Source organism: Neolamprologus multifasciatus, chromosome 13 (assembly GCF_963576455.1).
Source record: "Neolamprologus multifasciatus chromosome 13, fNeoMul1.2, whole genome shotgun sequence".
Taxonomy (NCBI): Eukaryota; Metazoa; Chordata; class Actinopteri; order Cichliformes; family Cichlidae; genus Neolamprologus; species Neolamprologus multifasciatus.
The window spans coordinates 31219682-31246945 of NC_140451.1; the positions used below are offsets into that span (position 1 = coordinate 31219682).

General features: G+C 39.1%; 1 protein-coding gene and 2 long non-coding RNA genes across 5 annotated transcripts in view; 2 read left to right on the forward strand and 1 right to left on the reverse strand.

The window, feature by feature from the left end:
* The window catches only part of LOC146505797 (uncharacterized), a 116433-nt gene that overhangs the window by 77518 nt on the left and 11651 nt on the right, over positions 1-27264 (reverse strand). The gene's annotated exons all lie outside the window — the stretch shown is intronic.
* Positions 8829-27264, forward strand: part of nrg3a (neuregulin 3a) — a 430968-nt gene continuing 412532 nt past the window's right edge. Inside the window, exon 1 of the mRNA XM_085183301.1 lies at positions 8829-11528. Coding sequence (XP_085039427.1) covers positions 10805-11528 — 724 coding nt within the window. The 5' untranslated portion in view covers positions 8829-10804. The remainder of the gene's footprint in view (positions 11529-27264) is intronic.
* Positions 11535-27264, forward strand: part of LOC146505800 (uncharacterized) — a 39550-nt gene continuing 23820 nt past the window's right edge. For all 3 annotated transcript variants that reach the window (XR_014877680.1, XR_014877681.1, XR_014877682.1), the window contains exon 1: positions 11535-27176. This is a non-coding gene — a long non-coding RNA (uncharacterized LOC146505800). The remainder of the gene's footprint in view (positions 27177-27264) is intronic.

The window sequence follows — 27264 nt, forward strand, 5'->3', positions numbered from 1 at the left end:
GCCAGATTGAGGTATAAGGGGGTGGGTCACACCAATCAGCATCAGGAGGGCAGAGTGTCAGAAAAGCAATGAGATTTAGAGGACACGGGACAGGGGCTGAGTGCTTTGCAGAAGAAAGGGAAGAAAATAACTGGACCAAAGCGATAATGACAGAATAAATAATAGCTTGGGAAAGTGGAAGTGATACAAAGAGTAGCTGAGTAGCCCACCCAGGAATGCAAAGAGATGAGTGAATACAAGATTTATTTAAAAGAGGATGCTATCCAAAGCTCACTGAATACTGTTTGGTAAATAAAAGCTCTGAATACATCCAGCAACTATCAAAAGTAGAGGTCAGTAACCCTAATATACACAATTTTAAACTACTTACTTAGACTTAGACTTAGATCCTCCCGCGCTGATGGGCGCATCGGGCGACAAGAGAACGCCATCGAACTCGGTCTTGTTGCTTCATCCCATGACAGTTCGACTGAACGTAAATCTTCAAGGAAAGTCCTCCTCCATGTTATTTTAGGTCTTCCTCGCCGTCTCTTTCCATTCTTCAGGTTCCACAGAACCGCGACACGGGCAGGTCTCGGGTCCGGTAGCTGAAGGATGTGACCGGCAAATCTGAACCGACGCTTGGTGACTTGGACATGGAGCGGCTCCCGCACGGCGATATACTTCTTCATTGGTAACGCGATCCCGATATGTGATCTTGAGCAGCCGTCGAAGACAACGTTGTTGGAAGACGTCAAGATGGCGGTTGATCTTTGCAGTTGATTTCCAAGTCTCCGCTTAAACTACACACTACTTTAAATTGGCAGAAATGATATCACACATCCCAATGAAAGTTTTTTTTCAATCGCAAATGGGCCCTAACTTTTGTTTGCACCAGTTCAGAGTACCCAGTTGGGAGTTCCCAGCTTTTTGGAGTCGATGAGTGGGAGGCTCGAGAGTGCTACATCTGACCACTTTGTTGTCTTACTGGGAGGCTTCAACACTGACGTGGGCAATGACAGCGAGATCTGGCAGGGACTGATTGGTAGGAACAGCCGGCCTGATCTGCAAAATCAGTCTGTCAATAAAGAACACCATGTTCAAGCATAAGAATGGCCATAAATGCAAGTGCACCAGGTCGTATGTTGAAGAAATCATACGCAAAGAGTGATGTGTGTCTCTACACACAACTAACGTATCCAACTGCCTAAAAATACTACAAACTGTAGTATAACTAACGTATGAAGGCCAAAAAACAAAACAAAACAGTGAATCATCCAACATCAACTCAGAAGTTTATAAAAAGACAATGTGTCCACCCAGCTCACAAAGATATACTGGAATAACCAACACAGTGGCAAAAGATATGTGTCCAATAAACATGGTGAGTACTGGACACTCTCCTGACTGGCGTCAGGAGAATGCTAAATTTACTGGGGAAAACAGCTATGTTATCCCCTCACACTGTTAGTTTTCTACAATAGCTTAGAGGGGAAAATACACAGCTGATAAGCACTTTGCTACAGGTTTTATTCACATTCATCACACAGGTGCAATGAATGGAGTGAAAGACAATATTTTGCTTAGATCTGAATGAATAAACATCATATTTGTGTGCAAAGATGAATTGATACAGATTAAATAACAAGAATTGAGGACAATGTAGGTGTAAAGCAGTTCTCCGGTGATTAAACTTTGTGTTTGGTTTCAGTACAGTTTAATTTTTTTTTCTAAGGGCTGCACAAATTTAGGTGACTAAGGACAGAACAGATTTGTATGATATAAACAAATCTTACTGGAGCAGGGTTGTGTTTAGATGATGCAACAAAAACATTTTGTCACTAAACTCAGTCAATAACCCCGATAAATAATTGTGATCTCAATATTGATCGAAATCGATGTTTTCTGTATTGTGTATATAACGTCTCAGCTTTGTTGGAATCGGGGTACATTCTGCTTTTAAAAATGCAAAATCAAAAATTTTGATCATATTGCTAGAAATTAGGATGTTGTAGTCCAGGGGGCATGGTGGGGAATATGAAAGTAATTGATTGCCTCTGGCTAACCCACAAAGAGATGATATGCAGCAAAGAGCTAGCAATTTTTCTGCTCCAGCTCCTGAGCAACCCTGAATTGGATAAGCGGTTAGAAAATAGATGGATGGATAGATGGCTATTATAGATTATCTTTCACCTAAGTGAATCATCCAAACACATGTCCTCTGGGTTTGCCGTCTGGCTTCTTCGATTGTTCACACAAGACTGCAGCTGAAACTATTGAACATTTTTGATAGTGATCAGACCTTGACAGAAGAGGCTGGGAGCAGTGGATTAAACCAGGGTGTGCTGACCTTATTACAACACAGAGGACAAGACAATTATGGCCCTGCTGATGTCCAGCATCATGAAAACTGACCCGGCTCAGCTAATCAGATACAGAAATCTCCGATCTTAACCCGTAGTAGAATAAAGCTGTACATTAGGAAAAGATCTGAGACAGACGAGGAATTTTAGAATCTACAATCTCATCCAAACAGTATTGTGAATAGATTGAAATAAAACGTGAGCAGTAGTTTAATAACAAATTTACACTGACTTAAGAAAACTTTGACCAACCAGCCATCACGCCTGCTTCTCGTATTAGAAACACATTCATCAGATTACAATCAGAATTTTCTTGGGTTTTTTTTATTCTGAACCTCTTAAAAAGATCATTAACATCATAAAAAGCAATCATAACAAATTTCACAAAGTAATAAAAATGTAAAGCAAACACAAATTTAAGGCTAGATACAGTGCTGCCCAGAACTGAACCACAAACTAAACTACACACTAAAAATAAAACAATATACTACTACTACTACTACTACTACTACTAATAATAATAATAATAATAATATTATTATTAATGATAATAAATATTATTATTATTATTATTTATTATCATTAATAATACTGTTATTATTATTAATGATAATAATAATAATTATTAATAATAATTATTAATTATTATTAATAATAATAATAATAATAATTATTATTATTATTATTATTATTATTATTATTATTTATTATTATTTATTATTATTATTATTAATAATAATAATAATAATAATAAACTGTCTGCAGCATAGTCAGTAAATTCATTCATAATGCATTTTAGGAGGCATGCAGAATAAGATACATCTTTAGGACCTGATTTAAAAAAGGCATAAACTTTTTTCACACACAGGTCATGTGATCCCACCATTTAGAACTGTCACAGTGGCCCCCCCACACCCTCTAGCAGATCATTACATGAAGGAACCTTTAAAAAACAAGTGCGTCCATGCTCACAGGTGTACACACGGGTGCTCACACACACAAACTACACCCTTTTTGGCTCCTACCTCAAAGCACACTGTGTGCTGTCGATCTTACGTGCTGCACAATAATGTTTAATATTTAGTATTTACTGTCATATTCCCATATATCATCGTGATGTTGTTTATTCTATTACTCTTGTTTTCTTCGGCTTGTTTTCTTTTTTCTTTCTCAACAGCTGATCCAGGTGATCGATATATGTATTTTTTTTGTCTGCTTATTCTGTTGGTTTTTGTTTTTTGCCCTTCTCCCCCGTCCCTCTTCTCAGCTGTTTTTCTTTCCCTCTTTCTTTCTCCCTTTTCTTTCCCCCAGTCAAGTCTGTCCCGTATTCAGCAAGTGAAAATAAAATAAACAATAAAAGGTGAATCAAATGGACCATTTGGTAAAGTAAATCCGTTGGGCATCTTTCTTCGCCTTTAGACAATAATTCTGATGGCAAAAGAGCCAAACGGGACAGGCAAAAAAAAAAAAAAAGAACTGTCACAAATCTGTTTTTGTTTTATTTTAATTTCATTATTATTATTATTATTATTATTATTATTATTATTATTATTATTTTCGTAAGCACAGCTAACAGCAAAGCTTCTCCTCCAGAGAGGCTGTGAGACGAAATGTGAAAACCATTTTTAACTAACACTAACATTAGTTAGGTTTAACTTTAACGTTCCGCCTGTTTTATTGGCTCATGGCACCAAATTTATTCAAAAAAGAAATATATCACAAGATAGAAGCTCTGTAATGATGTATTTGACATATATTCATAAACTTCATAAACATAAACCTCACCAAAGTAATATATTCACTGTAATATATTTCACAGCATTTCCCCATTTCCTACTATTTCTGTTGTTGGCCGTTACAAAATGAATGTGCACTGGCTATCCTCTGGAGTTTGACATTAGGCCTCCAGGGTGTACTCTCAGATGTTTTCACCTGGCTGCATTGATTCAGCAGAATTATTCAGTTCAACAGCAGAGTGGTAAATGAGGAAACTGCTGCCTCAAAAATAAAAAGGAAAGGAGGGCTATGAAATGAGTTTATAGTCACTGATTTTCATAATTAGAAAACTGTCATACCTCTGGTAGATATCGGCAGTTTGAGACATTATTTCCAAGATATACCACAGTGGCACAGTACAGGAAATGATATCTTTTCCCTTATTTTGTACAGCCACCTGAGCTGATTGTAGCTCAGTGAAAGAATAAAATAGTGAGAACAAGCAGCCTTTTTTATTTATTTATTTGAAAAATATAATCTACAGTTATTTTTCAGCAGAATAAAAATTAATAATGGTTTTCTGCATAATGGGACAGAGATAGACTAGAGCTGGAGGGTTAGTACATTAAATCATTTTTTGGTGCTTTCATAAATCTTAAGCATAATTGATATGCAAACTCACAGCATCCAAGACTTAAATGGTGAGAAGTCTGTGTGTACATGTCCAGGTATGTGAGTGTTCCTCTCCAAAGCCCTTGGGCCTGACCCTGCATGACCGAGCAGACACTTGTGCTATTTTAATGGAGTAGGGATGACAGTTAGACTGAGATAAAACACTACATGGCTGCCTAATCCTAAGCTACAAACAAATATGAACTGTACAAAATCTCAGATAATCTGTGATTTAAATCAGTGGTTGTAAGTATTCAATATTCACATCGGCTTTCCTTTAACTTCCACTTCATTTAAATCAAACTGGTAGCAAATCTGTGAGGTTTTGAAACAAATATGTTGCTGAATATCCTCATCATCATCATCAACTTTATTTATAAAGCACTTTAAAACAACCACAGCTAACACAAAGTGCTGTACATTGGAACTGTAAAATAAAATTACATAAGATATAAGTAAAAACCAAATAAAAGAAGAGTGAACTCATTAAATAACTACTTCAATTAAAAGAGAAACTAAGTCTCGCTGAGGTTAAAAGCCAAGGAATAAAAGTGGGTTTTAAGACGTGATTTAAAAGTGGATATTTGCAAGGATAGAAATCAATACAGTGACTGATGACGTTTGATTGAATTGTTTGAGTCGGATATTCCTGGAAGGGCTGATTAAGCTGAGAGCCCACTCTCAGGCACGCATTATTGCTCTGAACAAGGCACTAACACTTTGACCTTTGGGATAGGGCAGATTTCCCACTTGTTGTTTTCTTGTGATTGTAGACAATGCATTTGTTTGCTCATTAACTAAAAAATAAATTGCATAATGGTAAATGTTGTGTTGCAGACAAGCAATATCATCAAAACAAAGGTCAGTGAAAACGATGCAGTTGGTAAGGGCTGGCATGTTTATTTTCTTCGATTATTTCCTTCATTCTGCTCTTTGCAGATCTTTGCATCTATTGCGATACATTTATTTTACATTGTTTCCTTTTGTTTTTACCTTAGTTCTACCTATTGATATTATGTCTTTTGTTTTGTTTTTTAAAGTTATAAAAATATGATCTTCTCGAACTATAAAGAAAAGGAAAATATTTAAATTAAGTGAATGTCTCTATTTAAAAAAACAAAAAAACAAAAAACAACTCATGATGTGATATTAGTATATAGTATATCAGAAATCTGTTCACTATTTTTATTACAAATTATATCAGTAAGGAAGCTGACTAAATATTAACTGATAATTTATGGCAAAGGGGTGGGATTAAATAAGTGTTTACTTCTTCCCACTCCCTTTCAACATGTAAATTAATAATTTTTTTTTGTATGTAATTTGTACAGTATATATATATATTTTTTTCTTTCTTATTTTCTTTTCTAAATGTACTTGTATATTGTTCACATGTTGAAATAAATTACCAATCAATCAAAGTTGCCAACATTTTCAGTGATCTCAAACGTTTTGAAACAGGCTTCTATTCGTGCGGTGTGTCAGGTTTGAAGCTGTATGATAGTGATGTCCACAGACCATGCTAAACAAACACGTCAGTATAATCTAATAATAGACCTGGGGTATGTTATGATGTATGATGGGATTCCACTGTGAGGGGGTAAACAACAGATGGCATTAGAACAACAGTACTGAATATGATATGTACAACTACAGATGAGTCACAGGCAAAAGCTTAAAAAACTATTTCAGTCTAAATGTATACTGTACATAATTACAGACAGCTCAAACTAACAGCGGGATTACCATATAAACAGAAACAAACACAAACTTTTCTATTGAATCTTCAGATTCAATTCAGTCTTTATTGAAAATAATGTCACTTCAATGTAAAGTAATTGAATACCTTTCAATTTTGGACCATTTCACGTGGAGTGCAGGCCTTTTAGGGTAAGCAGAGGGAATTCCATGTGTTTACTTCACTGTTTTGTGTTGGCTTTTAAATTATTAACTACAAATGAGTTCCAGTTTAATTAACGACTAATGAATGTGATTACAATAAGGGATTATTATCACAGAAAGCAGTTATCCAATCATTAAAAATTGTTTTCTTCTTCAGTGAAACTAGAGGTTAAGATTTATCCTGCCATGCAATGAAAGAAGATTCAAAAAGACCTTAATAAAATTATTCCTGTATGAGTAATCACTGCTGGGATTCATGCATCTGTTGCATTGTTTGGTTCTGATGTCACATTTATCAAGTTGACATCTTAAAACACAGAGCTGTGGCTCAGTAAACTAATATCATTATACTCCAAAAAAATTGTACAAAGGGTTTAAGCAAATAGACTGCACGTCCCTCAAAGCTGACACAAGTGTAGTACAAAGATATACTGACCTCGTTCACCACTGCTCCCACTGTACAATTTTCCTGAACAGGAAATTATTTTCTTTTTTCTAAGCAGCTGGTCCGAAAACTGTTTTTATCATTTACGGAATATTTCTAAACTCAGACTAATGGTATCAAAGCTTGAACTTGAGATGATTATTCATGCTTTTATTTCTTCTCGTTTAGACTATTGTAACGGCCTTTTTACTTGTTTTAACAACCCTTAAATCATCTTCAGACTGTGCAGAATGCTGCAGCAGGCACCAAGAGAAGATCGCATATCACTCCAGTCTTGGCCTCCCTTCACTGGTTGCCTGTAAATTTTAGGTTTCATTTTAAAATTTTACTTCTAACCTTTAGGGCCCTACATGGTCAGGCTCCTCAATATTTATCTGACCTGCTGAAACCACATACATCTTCTCGGGCTTTAAGGTCATTAGATCAGAGACTGCTGGTGGTACCGCGCACTCGTTTTAAAACTCGTGGTGATCGGGCTTTTCAGACGGCGGCACCACGGTTGTGGTGTCTCTTCGCTGCACAGACTCCATTGATTCTTTTAAGAAACAGCTGAAGACATTTTTATTTAGAAAAGCATTTGATTAATTTCTTCTTATGCTGTTTTTATAGTTTTATTGTTTTACATTGTTTTATTTACTGTTATATTGTTTTTATATTCCCATTTCCTGTGTTGTAAAGCACTTTGTGATTTTTATCTGTGAAAAGCGCTATATAAATAAATTTTACTTACTTACTTACTTACTTACTTAGTAAAGTATAGTGATGACTGTACTTAGTTGTAATTTGTTGGCAGATTCTTTATTGGTAATTACAAAATCCTCCACCGTAGGGGTAAAGTAGTGCACCTAGGAGAGCATTTTTACACACTTTGGCTATGCTAAAGTAAAAATTAGGACTCCCTAAAAATAAACACTGTAGCCTCATTTCCAATTCAAATTGTCACCACTGAATATCATCTACCTGATTTAAAACTTTTAAGAGACTCGGATCCTCTGGTTCTATAATTGGAGCTACAATCTGTTTTAGAGTTCAGCCATATATTTTTCTGTTGGCGTAAATGTCTTCTTCGTCAAATGGAAGTGCAAATGGGTTAACATGTAACTTATGTCCTTTTGGCTGTTTTCCAATGTGATTATTGGCAGCTCTTTAAAAGCACTACGCTGGTGCCTCTTTTAACAGTATTGGGTATTAGATATTTGTTTGTCAGAAGACAGAAAGAGACTGTGGGCATCCCTTGGGTTTCCCTGTGGGACCAATTGAAGGATTCTCCTACAGGCAGATGGCTATCTGCATGACTTTATACTAGTGTCTGTCTCATGATGCTATCATTCGAGTAGACACACTGACAAGAACATTTGTACACAGAAGGATAAAGACACATAAAAATAGGGAGAGTAGACTTCAGTGATGTAGCAGCAGGTTTAGTTTTAAGTTGCTCTTGAATTACAAACACAGCGTTTATTTAACCATATGCAAAAACAGGTACTGCACTACATGAAAGAAACTAAACATTTATTTCAAAGTTGAAAGCTATCATTGGAGAAAATGGACTGTGGCATTTACACAGGAGACAATTATTCACATTCACCCGTCAGATTCTGATGGCTGAGTCTATTTGCGATAAAAGTGCTGCAAATACATCTCTTTGTTTTTTCCCCAGTCTCTCCTCTAATGCTGTGCAGTGGGTGGGGTCTGAACAAACGAGTGGCGGCTCATGCGTTGTGCCTCCACTCTGATCCATCTGGGACTCCTCACCGGTAACTGCCTGTGCTGCTGCAGAGCTGTCTTTTCCTGCCCCTTACCCCCCAACACACACACAAACACACACATACACACACTCATTATCCTTATCTGTACCCCACCACCCTTTTTTTCTAGTTTTCTGTATGCAGTCTGCATCTTTACTCGCTCCCCTCCCTGCTAACGGAGGTGGGCAAGCTTCCCAGTGCTGGTGCATCTAGCAGGTGCAGCCTCTTTCTCTCCTCCCACCCTTGCTCTCTGCCTCTCTCTGTCTGTCTCTCCCTCTCGCTCTCTCTCTCCTCTCTCGCTCAACCAGTGTGCACTCTGCTCTGTCTGTGCCTGCGTTTTTTTTCTCCCTTCTCTTTCGTTCTTGGTCTCTCAGTGGCGGCAGCTCAGGGAAGCAGCTGCATGTTTGTCTGCATCCCAATTGCCACAGGTAAAGACAGCTGTATCATCTGATGTTGCTAACCCCAAGGGGGGGTTGGGGAGCCTTTGCTGCTGCGGCTGCAAGTTCTCATCCCGGCGCGGGGCGCACATTTCTAATCATCTTGAAGAACGCATCCTAGAGGGAACGACGAGCAGAGGACCCCAGCAAACAGACCAACAAATCACACGCTGACTGGAAAGAGCACAGGCTTCCAGGGACTGAGGAAAATATAACACTTCTCAGAAAAAGAATCAGTGGGATATATTTTCAACATTGTGGTGTCCTGTTTACGATTTTCCTCTTTCCTCGTGTTTTCTATTCTTTTGCTTTCAATTCTTTTTGTCTTTTCCATGCTTCTCATCCTCTTCCTCGCACAATTTATTCCTCTGTGCCGGAATGCTCCCTGCAAATAGATGAAAAGAGGCTTTCTGTGCGCTTGCTGCAGTATTAACAAACAGTACACTGAGTCAGTAGAGAGCTGAGCGGACAGCTTGGAGGAATCTGATCCACAGCCGGCTGGAGAAGGAGCAGGATCACGCGTCGCAGTTGCAGATTTATCCGCCCTGTGATACTGTGCAACAACACCCCTCATTCTTTTCCCCCCACCATCCATCTCTCTGTCCTCATCTTGAGTGTTATTTTTTGACTGGATCAAGAAAATTAATTGGATTCTACTGCTTTATTTTTAGCCTTATTGGAATATTGTAAATATAAAAAAGGAGCAAAGGGGGTTTGGATTTTTTTAGGTGAAACGGAGGAGGCTGCTTGAAAAGCAATGGGAGAGAAAGATTAGCAGATTATCATAGGAGAGTGTTGAAAAGACGCATAAGCGATACACGTCTTAGTGAGCACTCTTTTTTAGTTATGAAAGAGACCGATTTTGGGATGTGAAGGACGCTGACTCGGCTAAAGCAGTCGGAACAGACTGCATCAGGAAACATTTTCTTTTCTTTTTTTCGGTCCTGCCCAGGGTGGGGAAGCAACTAGACCCACCCTGCAAGTTTAACTCTCTGATTCGATATTACTGTCCCGTCGTGGATTCTACATGGAGGGGACACATTCGGCATGTTAAGGAAAAGTGTTTTGGATTCTTTTTCTCCGTTTTTGCTGCAATGGCATCCAAATACTGATGCCATGGATTTCCTACACGTACAGATGTTACTCCCTATTAGAGGCATCACTTCTTCCATTTTTCCTCTTGTTAACCCTGCTGTGAAGACTATTGGAGTTCACTGTTGCTTCAGCTGGACATTGAGAGTTGAGCAGGACTAAACACGGACTAAACACTTACACATCTATGCCAGCTCTTCAATTTTCCTCTGGGTGTCTCTGCGTGTGAGTGTGTGTGCTTGAGCGTTTGTGATTGTGTGCATGCATGTACCTCCTGCACCCTTTTTCCTCTCTGTCCATCCTTGGAATACATATTTGTGTGTGTGTGTTATTGAGAGACAGATTCTGTGGGGTTCATTCCTTCAAATTTCCATTTGTTTTTTTTTCTCTGGCCTTGTTGGAAACCTTTCTACCATGTGCAAACGATGCCTGTCACAGAGTTAACCCTTAATGAGCCATAAAGGACGACAGGGAATGATGAGTGAGTGTTCTGGGGCAGCTGCATCTGGGGCAGTAATCCTGGAAGAACCTGAAGGTTCGGGGGCTTCTGCGGGCCGTGGGGAGGGCCAAGCCCAGGAACAGGGTCCCCTTCGCTGTGCAGTTTGGCCTCGCCAGCAGACATGGCTGTGTGTGGTTCCATTACTTATTGGTTTTATTGGCCTTGGATTGAGCCTGATGCTGCTGAAATGGATTGTTGTTGGTACAGTGCGGGATTACGTCCCAACAGATCTAGTGGATGCAAATCGAATAGGACAAGATCCCATCTTCCTCTCCAAGCCAAGTGGGATTCCCAAGAGCCCCGATACTACCACTACTACAACTACTCCTACAATCGATAGCAGGAACCCCACTGCTAGAACTGCTACTGTGGCAAAAGGTAGAACTCGCACTACTGCTACCACCACAACTATAAATGCTAGAGGGGGCGGGGCTTCAGGCAGTCAGGTAACTCCTCGGAATCCCGGAAGTCGTAATGGACGCGGACCTTCAGGTTTTACCACAACTACTGCAGCACCACGCACAACTTTCATAATTGGAGCTGCAACATCGAGCTCCTCACCGCCCAATCCGACGGTTCTTCATGACTCTACACAGATGTGGACGGCAGAGCATACTACTACAGAGACGATCTCCACCACACTCACCACACGTACGCACAGTCACCGCAAAACCCGTAAGTCTTTCATATACTACTGACTTGTGTTGTGTTTCAAAAGCTCCACTGATTGGTTAATCATCACCAAACATGACGTCTGAACTTATGGTTTCTTCCAAAACTTTTTTTGTTTTATTTTTTGCAAGACCTTCCTGTTTGGGAAATAATGTTCTTGATGGGTTTTATAGTCAAAACATCGAAGATGAGTGATCAATAGTATTGATTGGAATAACGAGCAGTAGTCAATAATCAAGTTTAGGTATCATTTTGAGTATATATAGGTTTGGAGGGTTTTTTGTGTTTCTCTAATAATCAAATGATCTTAAAATTCTTTTGCAAACAAACCACATGAAACGATCTTCTGCAGCATCCTGAGTAACTTGAATAGAAATTTATTCTGATGCATCGGATGGTGAATCTTTCCCTTCTGTTTTTACCTCTGTCGTGCAACTGCTCATACTATTGATTTGTGCTACGGGGAATTTTTGTGCAGCAATCAATGAAGCACACACCCGCACGCAGACACGCACACGTCTTCCTCCATGACAAATTTCTCAGCTCCCAAAATGGTGTCACATTGTGTGCTGAACCTTCATCTGCTTGTTATGTCCCTGTTTCTGATCTGGTCTTTGGACTACGCTCACATCTTCACAGTGACAGGAGTTGCTTTATTTTTAACAGTGTGATCTCATGCACTGCATGTATCAAGTCTCTCGCATCTGTGCGGAGAGCCTCACAAAGAAAAAACTCAAACCTAGCATGTATTTCATGATTTTTAGGTGATGGGGGTTCCTACATTTCATATGCTGTTTATTCCTTCCTGCAGTTTAACACTGTAGTTAACTTTCAGTTGACATAATATCAGTTAACGAGTTAATGCCAACGCCATGATCAATTACTTGTGAACTAATAGATGAGTGTATGTCATATAATATATTGTTTATCATAGTATACAACATCAAGTATTTTGGAATGTACGATGCACACAATACCCCCTATTATATTATGCTAATTACATGTTGACAGTCATTTTTTAAGTAACTGATAAACAAAATCACTCCATTCCACCTTGTGTCTTGACTGCAAAAGTGCAGCTGCTTCTTTTGTATCCATGATAATGAAAATGTCCCCAGATTACATGAGAGAGCGGGGAATGTTCCCTCTGATAATTAGAAACATAGAGGAAAAATTGTGTATCATTTCATTACCAGGAAGAAAAATGGGAGCCATTCATCATCATCAGTTCATTTATTAATTAACCATTAAAAAGGAATGCCATTTCTCCACCAAGTGAAAACCATTAAGCTTGGGTGATAGATATCCCAGGGAAAATGTCATTCCTTCACCAGCTCGCCCAAGAAAGTTCTGGCGTTGCACAATTGCCAAGTCGTTCGATAATCCTAAACACCCTCCACCCTCCCACCTCTTCTATTCTACCACCCACATGCTGCTTTGATTTGAAAAGGCCATCATTTTTACATTAACCATCCATTATGTGTAAATGCGTTATATAATATGACTGAATTGGCTGTGTTGGCTTGTGCTCAGAAACTGGAGAATTAAAGTATAGCGGGCCATCTGTGTGTTCTTATCAATGCTCTCCCTTCCTTTGTAGGTCACAAAATTAAGAGTGACACAGATTGTGGTGCTGTAACTGATCTGTTAAGTGGGCAAAATAGTATGTTGCCGTGCACACGCTCTCAATGTAAACTTAAGATCCCAGATGTAAAAGTAGAGCATACCTAAAATATTGGCTAATTTTTGTTATTTTGTTTTCATGACTAAAAACATTTTTTATAATAAAAAATGATTTACTAGGTTTCAAATATTGTTGTTAATGTAAACACAGAAATCTATATAAATAATTTATTTTCTTAAAAAGCGTTCGCCAAGCACAAAGCTCCTGGGAAAATAAGAAATAGGCAGTTATAAGCCTTTTTAGAGGGGGTCTACTCTTCTCAAGTAATTCTCAAGTAATACTCAAGTAATACTCAAGTATTTCAGCTATTTGTGGGCGGTTCGGGGGTTAACTGTACTTTCATCTGCAGAACTCCTGGTGCTTTTTAGCTTTAAGGGATATTTGGTGACATTCTAGCTTGTCAGTCAAAAATTCAGGGTCTGGCAACTACAGGAAGATATTATAGTTAGCAAGTGTCACTTTGCAAGAGTGACTGACATATCTAAATCTGTCGCAAAATCTTAAGTTATCCCCATGCTTTAAGCTGTAGGAAAAAAGAGACCTAGGATAAAAGATACCATTATAAGGAGCCGAGTGACCTCTGTGAAAATTTCAGGCGATGCCTCCGCAACTGAAAACTGGATATGTGTTAATTTAACTAACTGTAACTAGTGCTTCAGATATAATGAACTAGAAATCAAAAAATATACAAAATAAAAATAACACATATTAGTAAAGAATAGCAGATGAGTCCGTGTAGTCATGAGTAAATCCATGAAAATAGACCAGGACTTTGTGTTTTTGTGCATGTGTGTGAGAGACATGCCACAAACACAAATGAGAGCGATAATGATACATTCAGTAGATTCAGATTTTTGATTGTTCTTTACGAAATCATTTTCAGCGTTAAGCTTCAGAAGATGTCGTAGTGCAGCCTGAGGTCTTTGTCTCCATGCTGAGCCACTCAGTGGGATTAGGTAACAGTCAAACACTGGCCCTGAAACCTAAATCCAGATTAACAGCCCATCACCATGACCATGGAAGCAACAGAATTACATCAGCCCACCTATCAGTCACATGCATTCTACACAGGCTTACAAGCAGCAGCCTAACTCCTGCAGGATTGTTTTGATATATGATCTGTGGCGGGATGTTTTTCATTAAATGATGCTGAGGTGACATGTTTAAGGCAGCGTTTTGTCTTAGCCATGTTTTAGGATCCCTCGGGGGTGCTGTGAAGCGGTCTGGGGAAGTTGTTTATTTATTTTATTTCTTTGTGCAGATTCTATTATTTCATCTGGCCAGAGCCTTTTATGAGGATAGTTTCTGGGCTGAGCTCTGGTTAAGAGAGATGCTTGTGTGGTAAAGTGAAACATAGTTGTTTTTTCATCCAAGTTGTCTGATAAGGCTCTTGAGGTTTAATAAGATACACATTCCACGGTGGTGTTGGCATTCCTAATCCCAGTCCATCTTTAACCTCTCTATCATTACTATCATTCAAGACAGAAGAGTTTGGATTTCAACGTTGTTGTTTCCTAAAAGAACCAAAATATAAATTAAATGATCAATTTTGAAAGTATTCCATTCATGTATTTCTTTCTAAATGTATCTGTTCAGTCACTCCTTTCATCTCCCATTTAATCTGATGACGATAACTTCAGCTTTCGTCACCTCCGCCAACACCAGAGGCATCACTGTACATGTTTGCATTACACTAATCATCTCAGAGGGAGAGCTTTTCACTTTTAAACCAGATTTTCCTTTTCAAACCAGATTGCACAGTTCGCGATCTTTACATTTGGATTAGCTGTCTGGAAGCTGCTTAGGAACAAGTTCCCAATGGGGTTTTTCTATGTACTCTATGTGTGCACTGTATTCATTGATGCCTGTGCCACAGCAGCCTATAACTAAATACAGCTATATATATATTTAATGCATTTGAACTAGCTGCAACCACTTGTGTGAATAATAACGGAAATACGCACCGTTTTAGAAGTCTGATTCCCTCCTTTGCAAAGAAATAACTTTTCTGCACAAAATTACAGCTTATGGTTGATGAAATGTGCTATCCAATATTCTCTTGTGCCCTGTAAGAAATGTGTTATATTTTCTCAAGAATTCTGCCAAACGGTTGAGGTTGTTACTTTACTGGGTTATCTGAGGTCTAAGCAAAAGAGAGAGAGGGAAAAAAAGATCCCATACTATTTGTAATCAGTGGGCGGGCAACTGCACTGAGCCCCAGACTCCCATGGGCCCAGAAAGTCTCAGCCATCTGTTGTTAAGTTGATAAGCTGCAAATTTTGTTTTGGAATTTGTCATCTATTATTGAATTTAATCCATAGATGATGCCATAGCTTATATATTCTATGGCAATCCATAGCATTAATATTAATGTATCTTCCATGTAACGTGACATACCTCTAGCTTACTGACTGCTTTGATACACAAATGTAGCTATATGTGTGTGTGTGTGTGTTTTCCTTGTGATCCAGCTTGAGTGGGATGGATATAACCAAACACAGATCAAAGCACCTTGAAGTTTTTTGCTGATGCAGGCTGCGGTGCTTGACCACTAACCGAACACCTGAAAACCTGTCATCTCATCTATCCAGAGTTTTAATTTGCTCGAGATGCTGTGCAAACAAAGCTTAACATGCCTTTGATTCATTGTGATGAAATGTCTTGCAGGGAGAAGAGTGATGCAATTTTAATGATGCGAAAGAGAAACATGTTCAATATGTAGTGGAAAGTGTAAATAATTGAAAATGGTCCTTTCACGAATCATCCCATACTGAGTAATTCCCCACTTCAGTGAATTCAGGTGTTTAAGGTTCTTTCATTTTTTGCAATGGGCAAAATTGCTTTCGGTGGTGAGGAAAATAAGACTTAAAGGTTTAAGAATTTTTCAGTTTGCCAAGGTTGAAAGTCTCCATCTGCCTCACTTCCTTTTTCCTGTTCGCCATCCCTTACGAGTACATCTATCAGCAGGGTCCAGATGATGATAAAGTACAAAGTGGTTAAATGCTGCCACAAACTTCCGAGGAGCTTTTAATAATTCATTCAGGTTTAAGCTGCCTTGATTACATGAGGCTTACACTATTTTATTGGAGCCCATGGTGTTGAAGGTAACAGCAGATGAGATGTAGGAGAAGTAAATTCCTTTTCTGGTCGGCTTCTCCAGAGGAAGCTGCCACCTGCTAGCTAAGTGCTCCAGTGTTTCCATTTTCTAAGGTGTTTTCTAATGTGTGGTCATTCAGAGTGCTCGTGGGAAACAGAATCATCAATATCACAAACTGGAATCGCTTTAAAAAAAATTAGCATTAGCGATAGCATTTTTATTATATATATATATTAGGTTGGACATAACAAAAGAACTGTATTGATTTTTCTGGGTTGTTAAATATGAGAGTTTTCCATGGAGGTAAATAATCTACAGCCCCCCCTTTTCCCCCAAGCTGCACCTTCGCCTCTCCCTCTTATTAAATCTGTCAGCTGGCCTACAGCAGCAAACCGTTTAACAACAGTAAGCAAATAAATATTAGACTGTTGTGAGTTCAACTGTAGCCAAGAGCTCTTTTTTTCGCATGTTTTGCTGTACTTATTTTTGGGGAGTTTAGACTGGGACACAGAGCTCAGGGGGAGGGAAACTTAAATACCTAGTTGACCTGCAGATCAAGACCTGCAGAATCAGTGGACATAATAAAACAAAAAATAATAATTGGCTGTAAAAATGTAAAGAATGACCAATTGGAAACAAGTAGCTTTAAGTACCAGACGGCAAATCAAACATGGAAAAAAGGCAGCAAATGAAGATGTAACCTAGCAGGGTATCCTGACACCGTACAGCCTATCAATGGCCTATTTTGTAGTTTTAAACAGTGTGGTCTACCACTCTATCAATTTTCATTTAACTCTCCACTTGTCAGAGGATCAGATAAACCGAAAGTTACGTTTGACTTCTGGTTGCCAGGATTCGTGTAGATTCACATTTGACATCTTAACAAGTAAATATTTCAGCTGTTGGCCCCAAACTCCAAACATGCTATTAACTAGATGTTCAAAATAGCAGATCCTGCAACACTGAAAACATATGAAACTGGTAAATGCTTTGTAAGGACAAGAGAAACATGAATGTTCATTTATAAATGCAGAATTTCCAGAACTAATTTACACTGTTTCAGTCTCATTTAGCTCCCACATTCATGTGTTCATTATCATTTGGTGTTCAAGCAGCCTGTAAAAAACCAGGAAGGACTATGCCACGAAGGAAAATTCTCCATATGTAGACATTAACTTTCAAAAAAATATATTTTTTTCCTATTCCAGTGTAAAATATTCAACACTGGTCTGAAAGAAAAAGAAAAGAAACAAAACTCGTTCACCTTACATTCTGCTCATTATGCTGCCGGCACCTGGTGCTAAACAATGTGATTAGCAAAGATAAAATGCTGAGATAGAAATTATTTCACCTTGACATACAAAGGGCTAGCAGAGGGTCCAGCAGTTCAGTCCAGAACCAGTTCTAGTCCGACCTGATTTCTTTCAATGACTAAGCCGCTGATTGAATTTTCTTTACGCTGCTATCTCTCTCTGCCCCCCTCTCTCTCCTCACGTCGCTCACTGCACGCCTCTCAAGGTCAGCTTGACTGAATCATATTGCTGCCACTCCTGCAGCTGATGTTGACTTTACTCAGTGGAGTTGCATTATGAGTGGTTATATGCAAGGTAAAACTCAAAGTTAGCATTTCCAGTAAAGATGGAACGCAGGTATTGCAAAGTAAAACACATGAAAAGAGAGCATCCCTTGTTCAAAGAGCGAGAGAGAATAAAAACGTGACACAAAAAGTAAGAAAAATTGTGTTTGGTTGATTATTTTTTTATGCTGTAACATTACTTCTTGGCAGTAAATCTTATACTGTTGGAAAGCCTTTTTATTAGCCTTTAGATGATGCTACATTTGCAAGGAAAATGCATTTGTAGGTTGAGCAGCAGAGTTGAGTATGTGGGCTGGGCCTATGAAAAACTTACAGCTTATTCAGCGAAGAAACAATTGTCTTGCTTTCGTGCTGTTTAATTGAAATGTAGACATGTATTATGTATTCTGACATACAATAATGTGTAATACAAACTAGACAAAGATAATCTCGTTTTTATCAATCATCAACATTTCATTGCATATCGTGAAGAAATGTAATATTGCATCAAATTAAACTTAAATTAAACTGTTTAACAATAAACATTCTAAAAAAGTAACCAAAGTGGTTCAAATGACATGACATGATCTTATGAACTATAATTTTAAATCTAATTCCTTTTTACATTTAGCACTGCTGCTGCATACGTTATCTTTCATTTAAGGTCTAAATAACGATGCCCTCATTGTAATCTAATAAGCCAATTTCCTGCCAATTATTTTACACATTAGCATCACCTAAGTGGTTCCAGCTTGATGTTTAGTTATTGGTAATGATATATTTTCTAAATCCAAGTGTCTCCATTATATGAGCAACCTTAGCCAAAGCATCCTATGCAGGTTATTGATCCCATCGTGATTGTATCCTAGTCTTTTGCCACTCAGCAGTTTAGCAGGCAGCCCTGTGAGCAAACGGGCCTGCGTATGGGTGTGGGTCTGATTATCCTGTGCTCACTGCATTTTGCTGTGGTTATTTTTAGCTTCAAAGATTGTTGCCAGCTTCTCTCTGTGAGGCTGCGTGGACCGGCTTTTCTGGTGGAGGCCTTGGAACTGACAGCACTGGAAGAAATAGAACAAAGAACCACGGAGGCAGACAGCTGAAACAGTGACTTTAGTGTCAGTAGAAAATGTTTTTATTTGGGAAGCATAACAGCTAGGGAGGATTTAGCATGTTAAGCTCGGTGAAAAAATGATTTCTGTCTTGTGTTTGTTTATTTTGGGGATTCTGCCATTGTACCGTATCTTATTATGCAAAGTAACTGCAATTGTCTTCAATAAGAGTCTAAAGATGTAGGAGGCTATTTTCCAGGAAATCAGAGCTGTTAAGCAGGCATTAGTCATTATGTTACCATGCTGAAGGCAACAGGAAGCTATCCAGAAGGTCACTTTCACCTTTGTGAGAAACACACCTCAGTCACACACACACCTCAGACACACACACACACACACACACAAACTCATTTTCACTACCAGCTTGTCACACATTCATTCTTGGTCAGGACTATGGGTGGGACACAGTAATGTGGTATATACTTCATTGTTTCTTCCTTCAATACAATCATCAAAGCACTGCCATCAATTACAATTATCATTAAGTGTTTATTTATTGCAAGCGCTCTAAATAGATTCTACCCACAGTTCGACTGCATTTATGACTTTATGAGTGCCCTCTGTTTTCTTTAACATTGTATTTTTTCTTCTTCAATTTCATGGATATTGTGCTTTAATATATCGTAGATAAATCTTTTGGATCGTGTATAGCGACACAGAATTGCTGTATCGTGGCACTATTGGTATTTTTGGCAACATTGTAACCATATCATATTGTAAGCCAGTCTTCAGAGCCCTGTGTCAGCGCATTGTAACACACTGTCTACCATTTTTAATCCACTCTTGATATTCAGATTGTCTAACTATGTCTAAGTATAAAACTAGAATAGGGAGGCTACAGTGGTGTGACCACATAAATCACAGGAAATTGAATCCCACACAGGACCATCATTTCTATAATTTTGTGTTTCATTCTTTTGAGATATTTTTTTCAGTCACATTTTGGTTTAGCTTTAGACAACGAGCTATTTGGTTAGATCTGAGGGGGGGGGGGGGGGGGGGGGGGGGGGAAATCATGGTTCCTTTCAGCAAGCAGCCAATTTCAGCAGCCTTGTTTATTTACTCTCTTCTGCATATCTATAACAGGTCTTGAGGGTCTGCTATTTAAGTTTGCTCAGTATATAAAACTATGCAAGAGGTATCCTGTGTATTTAAATGTGATGTTGAGGTTGTATGGGACAAGTTCAGAGTGGAGCTGCCATCATATGAGAGACAGTGGTCCTCGCAGCTCTTCGAGCAGATGGTCACATCATTTCTGTTTTGTAGCCTGACAAAGAGCATGTGTTTGTGTGTATGTCTAAACAGGAGATTCAGTATTGTACCACTGTGGCTGTCTCTTTTAGTCTATAATGCTGTCAAACAGTTTGTGTTGTACCTCATATATATCTATTTGTGTGTTTGTGCATATATGCAAAAATCGTCTTCGTATTTCTATGCCTAGTGTCTCCTGTTCTCATGTCTCCTGTTTTTCTGTCTGTCCTCGGGACACTTATGAGGTCAGACCAACTTTCTGTGACAAGCCAGGTGAACTGGTGGGTTGTCTGTATGATTTCGAAGACAGAAACCTATTTATGACAGATGGACTCCTTTGCTTTCTCTCCTTCGGCTGTCTGACTCAGAATTTGGGAACAGATAAGAAAAAAACAAACGATATATTGTACAAGAAGGCTGATGTGACTGAGCATGGTTTAATAAAAATATGGGGAAAATTATTTATTAAATTAATAAATAATAATCATAATAATTTGATCCAAAGTATCCACTGAGGATGCGCAAACAGAATTACAAAGGAAACCTTTCCATATTGATAAGACGAGGGGGAAAGGAAAAGAGCCTCGGTCCATTGCAACCGTGCACTCTCCCTTCATCCCCCCTCTATTTTCTCCTCTCTGCCCACTCAGTTCATTTACATTTCCATTACACCCAGCTGGACTTGATTTGGTGGCCAGTTATAGATGCCGAGATTCTGATGTTGTTTATCGTAATGGGCTCTGGGGGCTAGCAGTGTCAGCTGTTTGCAAGGTGGTAAGTGTAGTCAGTTTGCTAGTTACAATGTTACAGCGTTAGCAACCTAAGAAAAATTAGAGTTTAATGTCTGCTGCTTGTCACAGTAACTAGCTAGTTGGGACATCTAACAAAGTCTGTTTGCATTGAATTATTATATCTGTAATAAAATAGGATCATTGCAGGGATTAATAAAAGCACCTATTATCTAATAACAGCCATAAGTGTTAGACTTAGAGCATAATGAATCATTTGAAACTGCACAGTTGTTGTGTGAAAGCCAGAGATGGCTAATTCAGGCTGATATCATTGATGCAACTGTGACACAACTGTGACCTCATCTACCCCACTGAAACTAATGCTGTCAGAACGGGGCATTTTGTGTAATACCAGATGGTCATTCATGCTGGAAAAAAACTCGGCTGAATCACTGCTCAGAGACCAGACAATTCCCCAGCCGCCAAAATGTAACACAGAGTTTACACTTGCTGCACATTATTATTATTATTTATTTTATTTTTTATGGGAATTCAAGTTCATAAATAGAGTTGTTGTTAATTTGACATCTTTAGTAGTATTTTTGGATTTTTAAGATCATCACTGCCAGTTTTTTTGTTTGCAAACAAATACACAGCTGATGCTGAATATGTTTCCATAGGGTAGTGCTGCTCCTACAGTGCTGAGGTATTACTCACACGTTTACCCATTATTGAACAGTCAGTTTTTAAAGTGGTTAGATATTGCTGCCCAGGTAAAATAAGTCCTCACAGCTGATATATATGTAGTCTCTCTCTCTCTCACACACACGCACACACAAACGCACATCATGCACAGGCTGTTGCTAAAGTAGGTAAGGTAAAATAGGCTTAATACGTCAGCTAAATGAAGATGAAGCACTGAGGGAGGTGCGGTTTGAAAGAGTTCAAGAATGTGTTAACAAAAGGAAACATTAGGAGCAGACTGAGATGTAGACCAAAATAGTCCATCAATCCATACATTTTGGAGTGGGCTGATGCATATAGCAGCACGCAGTCTCTGCGAGCCAAAGTAGACCCCAGGCAGCTTTCCAGGCTATCACAAAGCTAATGCATACACACGCAAAACATCTCATTCACACTTAAATTGACACTGGAGGCAATTTGGGCTCCCAAATGAAGTTCAGGAAACTTGCAAAACCCATACTGATGAGGCAAAAACACAAGAGCTTCTTGTCTCACATAAACGCTGCTCAGAGCAGTTAGACATGCTAAGACTGAGGAAGCAGGACGAACAGTTTTGTGCAAACAATGAAAACCAAGAGAATGGTTGATTAATCAGTAAGTCTTAATGTTGATTAAACTAATGATTTTGACAAAATGTTTGTGTCACAACTACAAAAACGATCTGGCATGGTTAGAGTTCAGCAATAACTTTATATATAGAACTATCTATGATAGGGAATATTCTCCGATCAGCTAATTATTCATCTTCATGCTTTTTGTCAACACCCGTTTCATTCTGGCAGTCTGTGGTGCCCCAATACTGACAACAGTTATTCAATTGAAGTAAATTGTGCACTGAGCAATCATCCAGTTTGATTATAACGCCCACTGATGTTGCTGAGATACATGCCATCGCAGTATTATCTCGGTAAAGGCAAACTGAAACAGACAAATAGAAATTACACCACATCCTGGCTGCCCTACCTTCACAGTTTCCTGTGTCTTTATGGGACATGCATTTATGGAGCAGTGGGCATGAGTGATACAACACAGCACAAACAGTTTGCCCCTTGAATACTCTCTTTTCCTACATATAAAAAATTATGTTGGTCTGTATTTGTAAAGCGCTTTACACTAGACACAATCATCCACACATTCACACACTGGTGATGGCAGCTACATTGTAGCCACAGCCACCCTGGGGCGCACTGACAGAGGCGAGGCTGCCGGACACTGGCGCCACCGGGCCCTCTGACCACCACCAGTAGGCAACGGGTGAAGTGTCTTGCCCAAGGACACAACAACCGAGACTGTCCAAGCCGGGGCTCGAACCGGCAACCTTCTGATTATGATAGTGAACTATGAATAAAACAGCTTTAGTGATGAAATGTTTCAGTGATTAGCTGGACAGTGGACTTTCAGTCATCGCTCTTTACGTTTTGGATCTTTTGCTGTATAAAAACTGCTTAAATCGTTTCTATTACGCAATAAGTCAAACGTGGCCTGTGGTTTAGATGTGCTTGATTCCTGCAGAGATGAACACATCACAGTCACGAGCTGTCAACACTCCATCCGCCACATGTCAGCGGTGACTGATGTCCAGCGGCAGCACTCTTTCTCTCTCGCTCTTTGTTCTCTCTGTTTCGCAAAACACAAACACACACTTTCTGCAGCACATGCAAACCACTCGTGGACACACACATCTACACACCACCTCCCACATGAAGACAGCTAGGGCGTCGCACTCGTGGCCATGTGCCCTGAGAGGAGCACAGAGAAAGATGGACAGGCAGCAGGGACACGGAGTCGACTTCTCACTTCAGATAATGAACCACATGTGAAGCATCAGCTCAGCTCCAATTAGATCAGATGATAATTATCTCAGCACAAGTCACTCATCCTAATCAGGCTGTGAACTGCTTGTTGGGTTAGAGAGGATGTTAAGTAAAGCAAAAGGAGCAGAATTCTTATTTGGAGCTGCTGTGGAGCCTTTTGTCATCTTTTTCTTTGTACAGAAATTGTTTATTTGCCATGACTGATCGAAAATCGTTGATCTTTTCTTGGTAATCATGCTGGACAACACCTGTGTCATTACTACTCTGCGCTGTTATACAAATTCTAATATAAATTCCTGATTTGCTATTGTGTTGCCAGTTGAGGACACTCAGAAGTGATTCAGCTTTTCAGTGCATGAAAGTTTCTCTGTTGAAAATGTTCAACACCTGCAACGTCTTGGAAAAACATTCTGGTTGTTTGTAGCGTTTACATTCGTGAGTCAGAAAAAAAGACAATACTATGTATGGACCTATTAACCTGAGTACTTAAAATTACATCCAACCCTTTTGCATTGTTTTCTTTAATTATTATAACTCGCTTAGTACTCATAACTCAATAGTACTTTGAAATATGTAAGAGAAGTCAATATACCCTCATATGGAAATGCAAATAAAGGTGTAATAATCAGATGTACACACTGGAACACTTTCCCATGTTGCTTGTCTGTGTTTATTGTGTTATGGTGTGTTGATACATGTGCATTCCTGTATTATCCTTTTGTGTTGCACATTTCGATGTTTTTTTCCTCGCTACCTAGCCTGACCTGTCTCCCCAATGTGATGTTTGTATTGTATGTACGGTCGGCAAGGTCTGTCAACTCGGTTGTGGGCAAAAGACCTGCAACTGACAAATAAAGGCTATCTCATCTCATCTCTCATCATCTCAAAATCTGCAACATTTTAACCGTACACAGCAAATCCAGCATGTCCAAATTAACACTGTCAGATTTGATTTCAACACTTTTAAAGTGTCTATATGGGTCCACACCAGAGAGTGTTAATTTAACTCTTTTTGGAGAGTTGGTACGTTAACTCTGATTTAGTGTTAAACACCAAATCTGTCTGGAGTTGATAATTTAACACTTGGTGTTAAGAGTTTATATATTAACTCTCTGCTACTGCTGTTTCTCGTTGTTGTTGTTTTTATGGGAGATCGTTTTCAGGCTTCAAATAGCACCATTATACCAACATTTCACATTCTAGACATTGTTTTAAGTGTATTTGACCAAAGGTTTGACTGAAAATTCACATGCAAGCTTTTTTTCAAGGCTGTGGTATTTGCCCGCAAACAATGCCTTTCAGCTAGCTAAAACAGAATATTATGCTATCAGCGAGCAACATGGCTAATGCCTTTCAGCTAGCTAAAACAGAATATTATGCTATCAGCGAGCAACATGGCTAATGCCTTTCACACAGCTTTGTCTCAACTCCAAAGAGCCACAGAAGTAAAAGCTAATAATAATAATTGAAACAATCTTTGAAAAAATGACTTACCAAGCATGGCAAACAACTCAAATATGTAGAGCAAAATGTTCTGAAACGGCTTCACTTCAGCTTCGATTGGAGCCGTGCTGGGGGCGGAGTCTGTGAATTTACTCTATTAGTGTCGTATCCCCTGTAGGAGTTCAGAGTTAAGAGGTCAAGAGTTACTGTTTCCATTGTAACAACTCCAGATTTGACATAGAAACACTCATTTTTAACACTCGATTTTAACTACTATTATTTTACACCTCAGAGTTACATCAAAAGAATGTGACTCTACTTAGAGTAAAATTAACTCTAAGACTACTAACACCAAAACATTTAACACTTTTGAATTTGCTGTGTACAAATTCCCACCTGGTACTAAGTACTTTAACATAAGTTAAAGTTGTTTTCCTTCTGTTTTGGTAAGAGTCAATACAAAGGCAAAATCCAGTTACGGAACACATGGAAACACAAGAACATCTTTAAAAATATATATATTATATGATAATTAATAATCCACTTATCAATAATAAAATCTATGTTATTGATCTGTCTGCGTTTTTCCTGTTTGTCCTCCGTTGCCCTTCTCTCTCAGTCTCTTAAACGTGTAAAAGAGGGACGGTCAACTGAACCATGAATGACCTACATCAATGACAGCTTGGCCTTGTGTCCGTCTCAGTCCCGTTAGCGTTGCCTTTGACATTTGCCAGCTGACCTCAGTAGAGCACCACTCTGCTCGCCTGTAGTAGATTTATGATCTGTTTGAACATAAATAGAGCAAACGTGTACATATACCTTTTTTAAATTCAGCACGGACACCGCAACATGAATAATAAATATCTCACCTTCTTACAGTGTGACACAATAGACTTTCTTTTTTACAGAAACTCCATCCTGAGAATATTCTCTGTGGCTATGCTTGAGCAGAAGTATATGATGACTATGGCAAACTGGTTGAAAGTATCTGACAAGAGACAACAGGGACAACATCAGAGACCTGTACTGTTAAACCAATGACACACCAGTCCACCGTGTGTATGTCATGCTCTGCCTCTCCAAAGCACGAAATGGACAAGCATGCAGAAGTTGCAGCAAGCTGCCCCAGCTGAACATAAACACGGGACAGGGTTTAAAGCGGCGTTACTAGCACATTTACATGTAAATACACATTAGCCACCTAGCTTAGCATAAAGGGAGAATGCACTTCATACGTGCATTCTCCCTAGAAATTGGGCGACCGTGGCTCAGGGGGTTGGGAAGCGTATCTGTAACCGGAAGGTCGCCGGTTCGATCCCCGGGCTCTCTGTCCTGGTCGTTGTGTCCTTGGGCAAGACACTTTACCCTACTGCCTACTGGTGTTGGCCAGAGGGGCCGATGGTGCGATATGGCAGCCTCGCTTTATGGCAGCTGTGGCTACGACTGTAGCTGCCTCCACCAGTGTGTGAATGCGAGAGTGAATGAATAGTGGCATTGTAAAGCGCTTTGGGTGCCTTGAAAAGCGCTATATAAATCCAATCCATTATTATTATACCTTCTTTGGTCACTAGCGACTTCTTGGCTTTACGTATATTATCTCCCCCCTGTTGGTACGGCAACATCTGCTTCACCTTTCCAAAGTGTGGCGTCCACACAGTGGTCCAGCATGGCTATTTTGCGCTTCGCCACGATACTGGGTTGGTTAAACAGGATGATGACAGTCCGGGTCATTTAAGGGTTAACCCTGGGTCTACTGTGCTATTAGGCTTGGATATATTGATGGTGAGAATGAGATGCGATAGATGTTTAGAATGAGATCGTTCATCAACAGTAATAAATGAAAACAAAAAGCCAGTGGTGTCTAATGTGTTTGCTTTGCCCTGTTGAGCATCACTAATAGAGATTCTTAGACAAGTTTTTTTTTCCCTACCGTAACCCGAGAAGGGTGCCAACAATTAATTTTGTTCTATAGGCCTTAATATACAATCATGTTTGTCTATTTATTCCTTAATATTACACCGTTAAACACCATTAGACGTGCTGAAAAACTTTTAAATATTAATGGAAAAATTGATTATAATCCATCATCTCCTCCCATGTCTTAATGATAGAGTTGTGATACTGGGGGTGTTTTAATGAAGCAGATAGCTAGCTTTTTTCTGGCTTTTAAAGCCAGGCTTTTCAAGTGTCACTGACCAAAATGTTTAACCCTTTAAGACCTACCATAGAACCAAGTCCGCCAGAGCTTATATTATATTTTTACATGCTGTGGAGCCATTTTTGGGAGCAT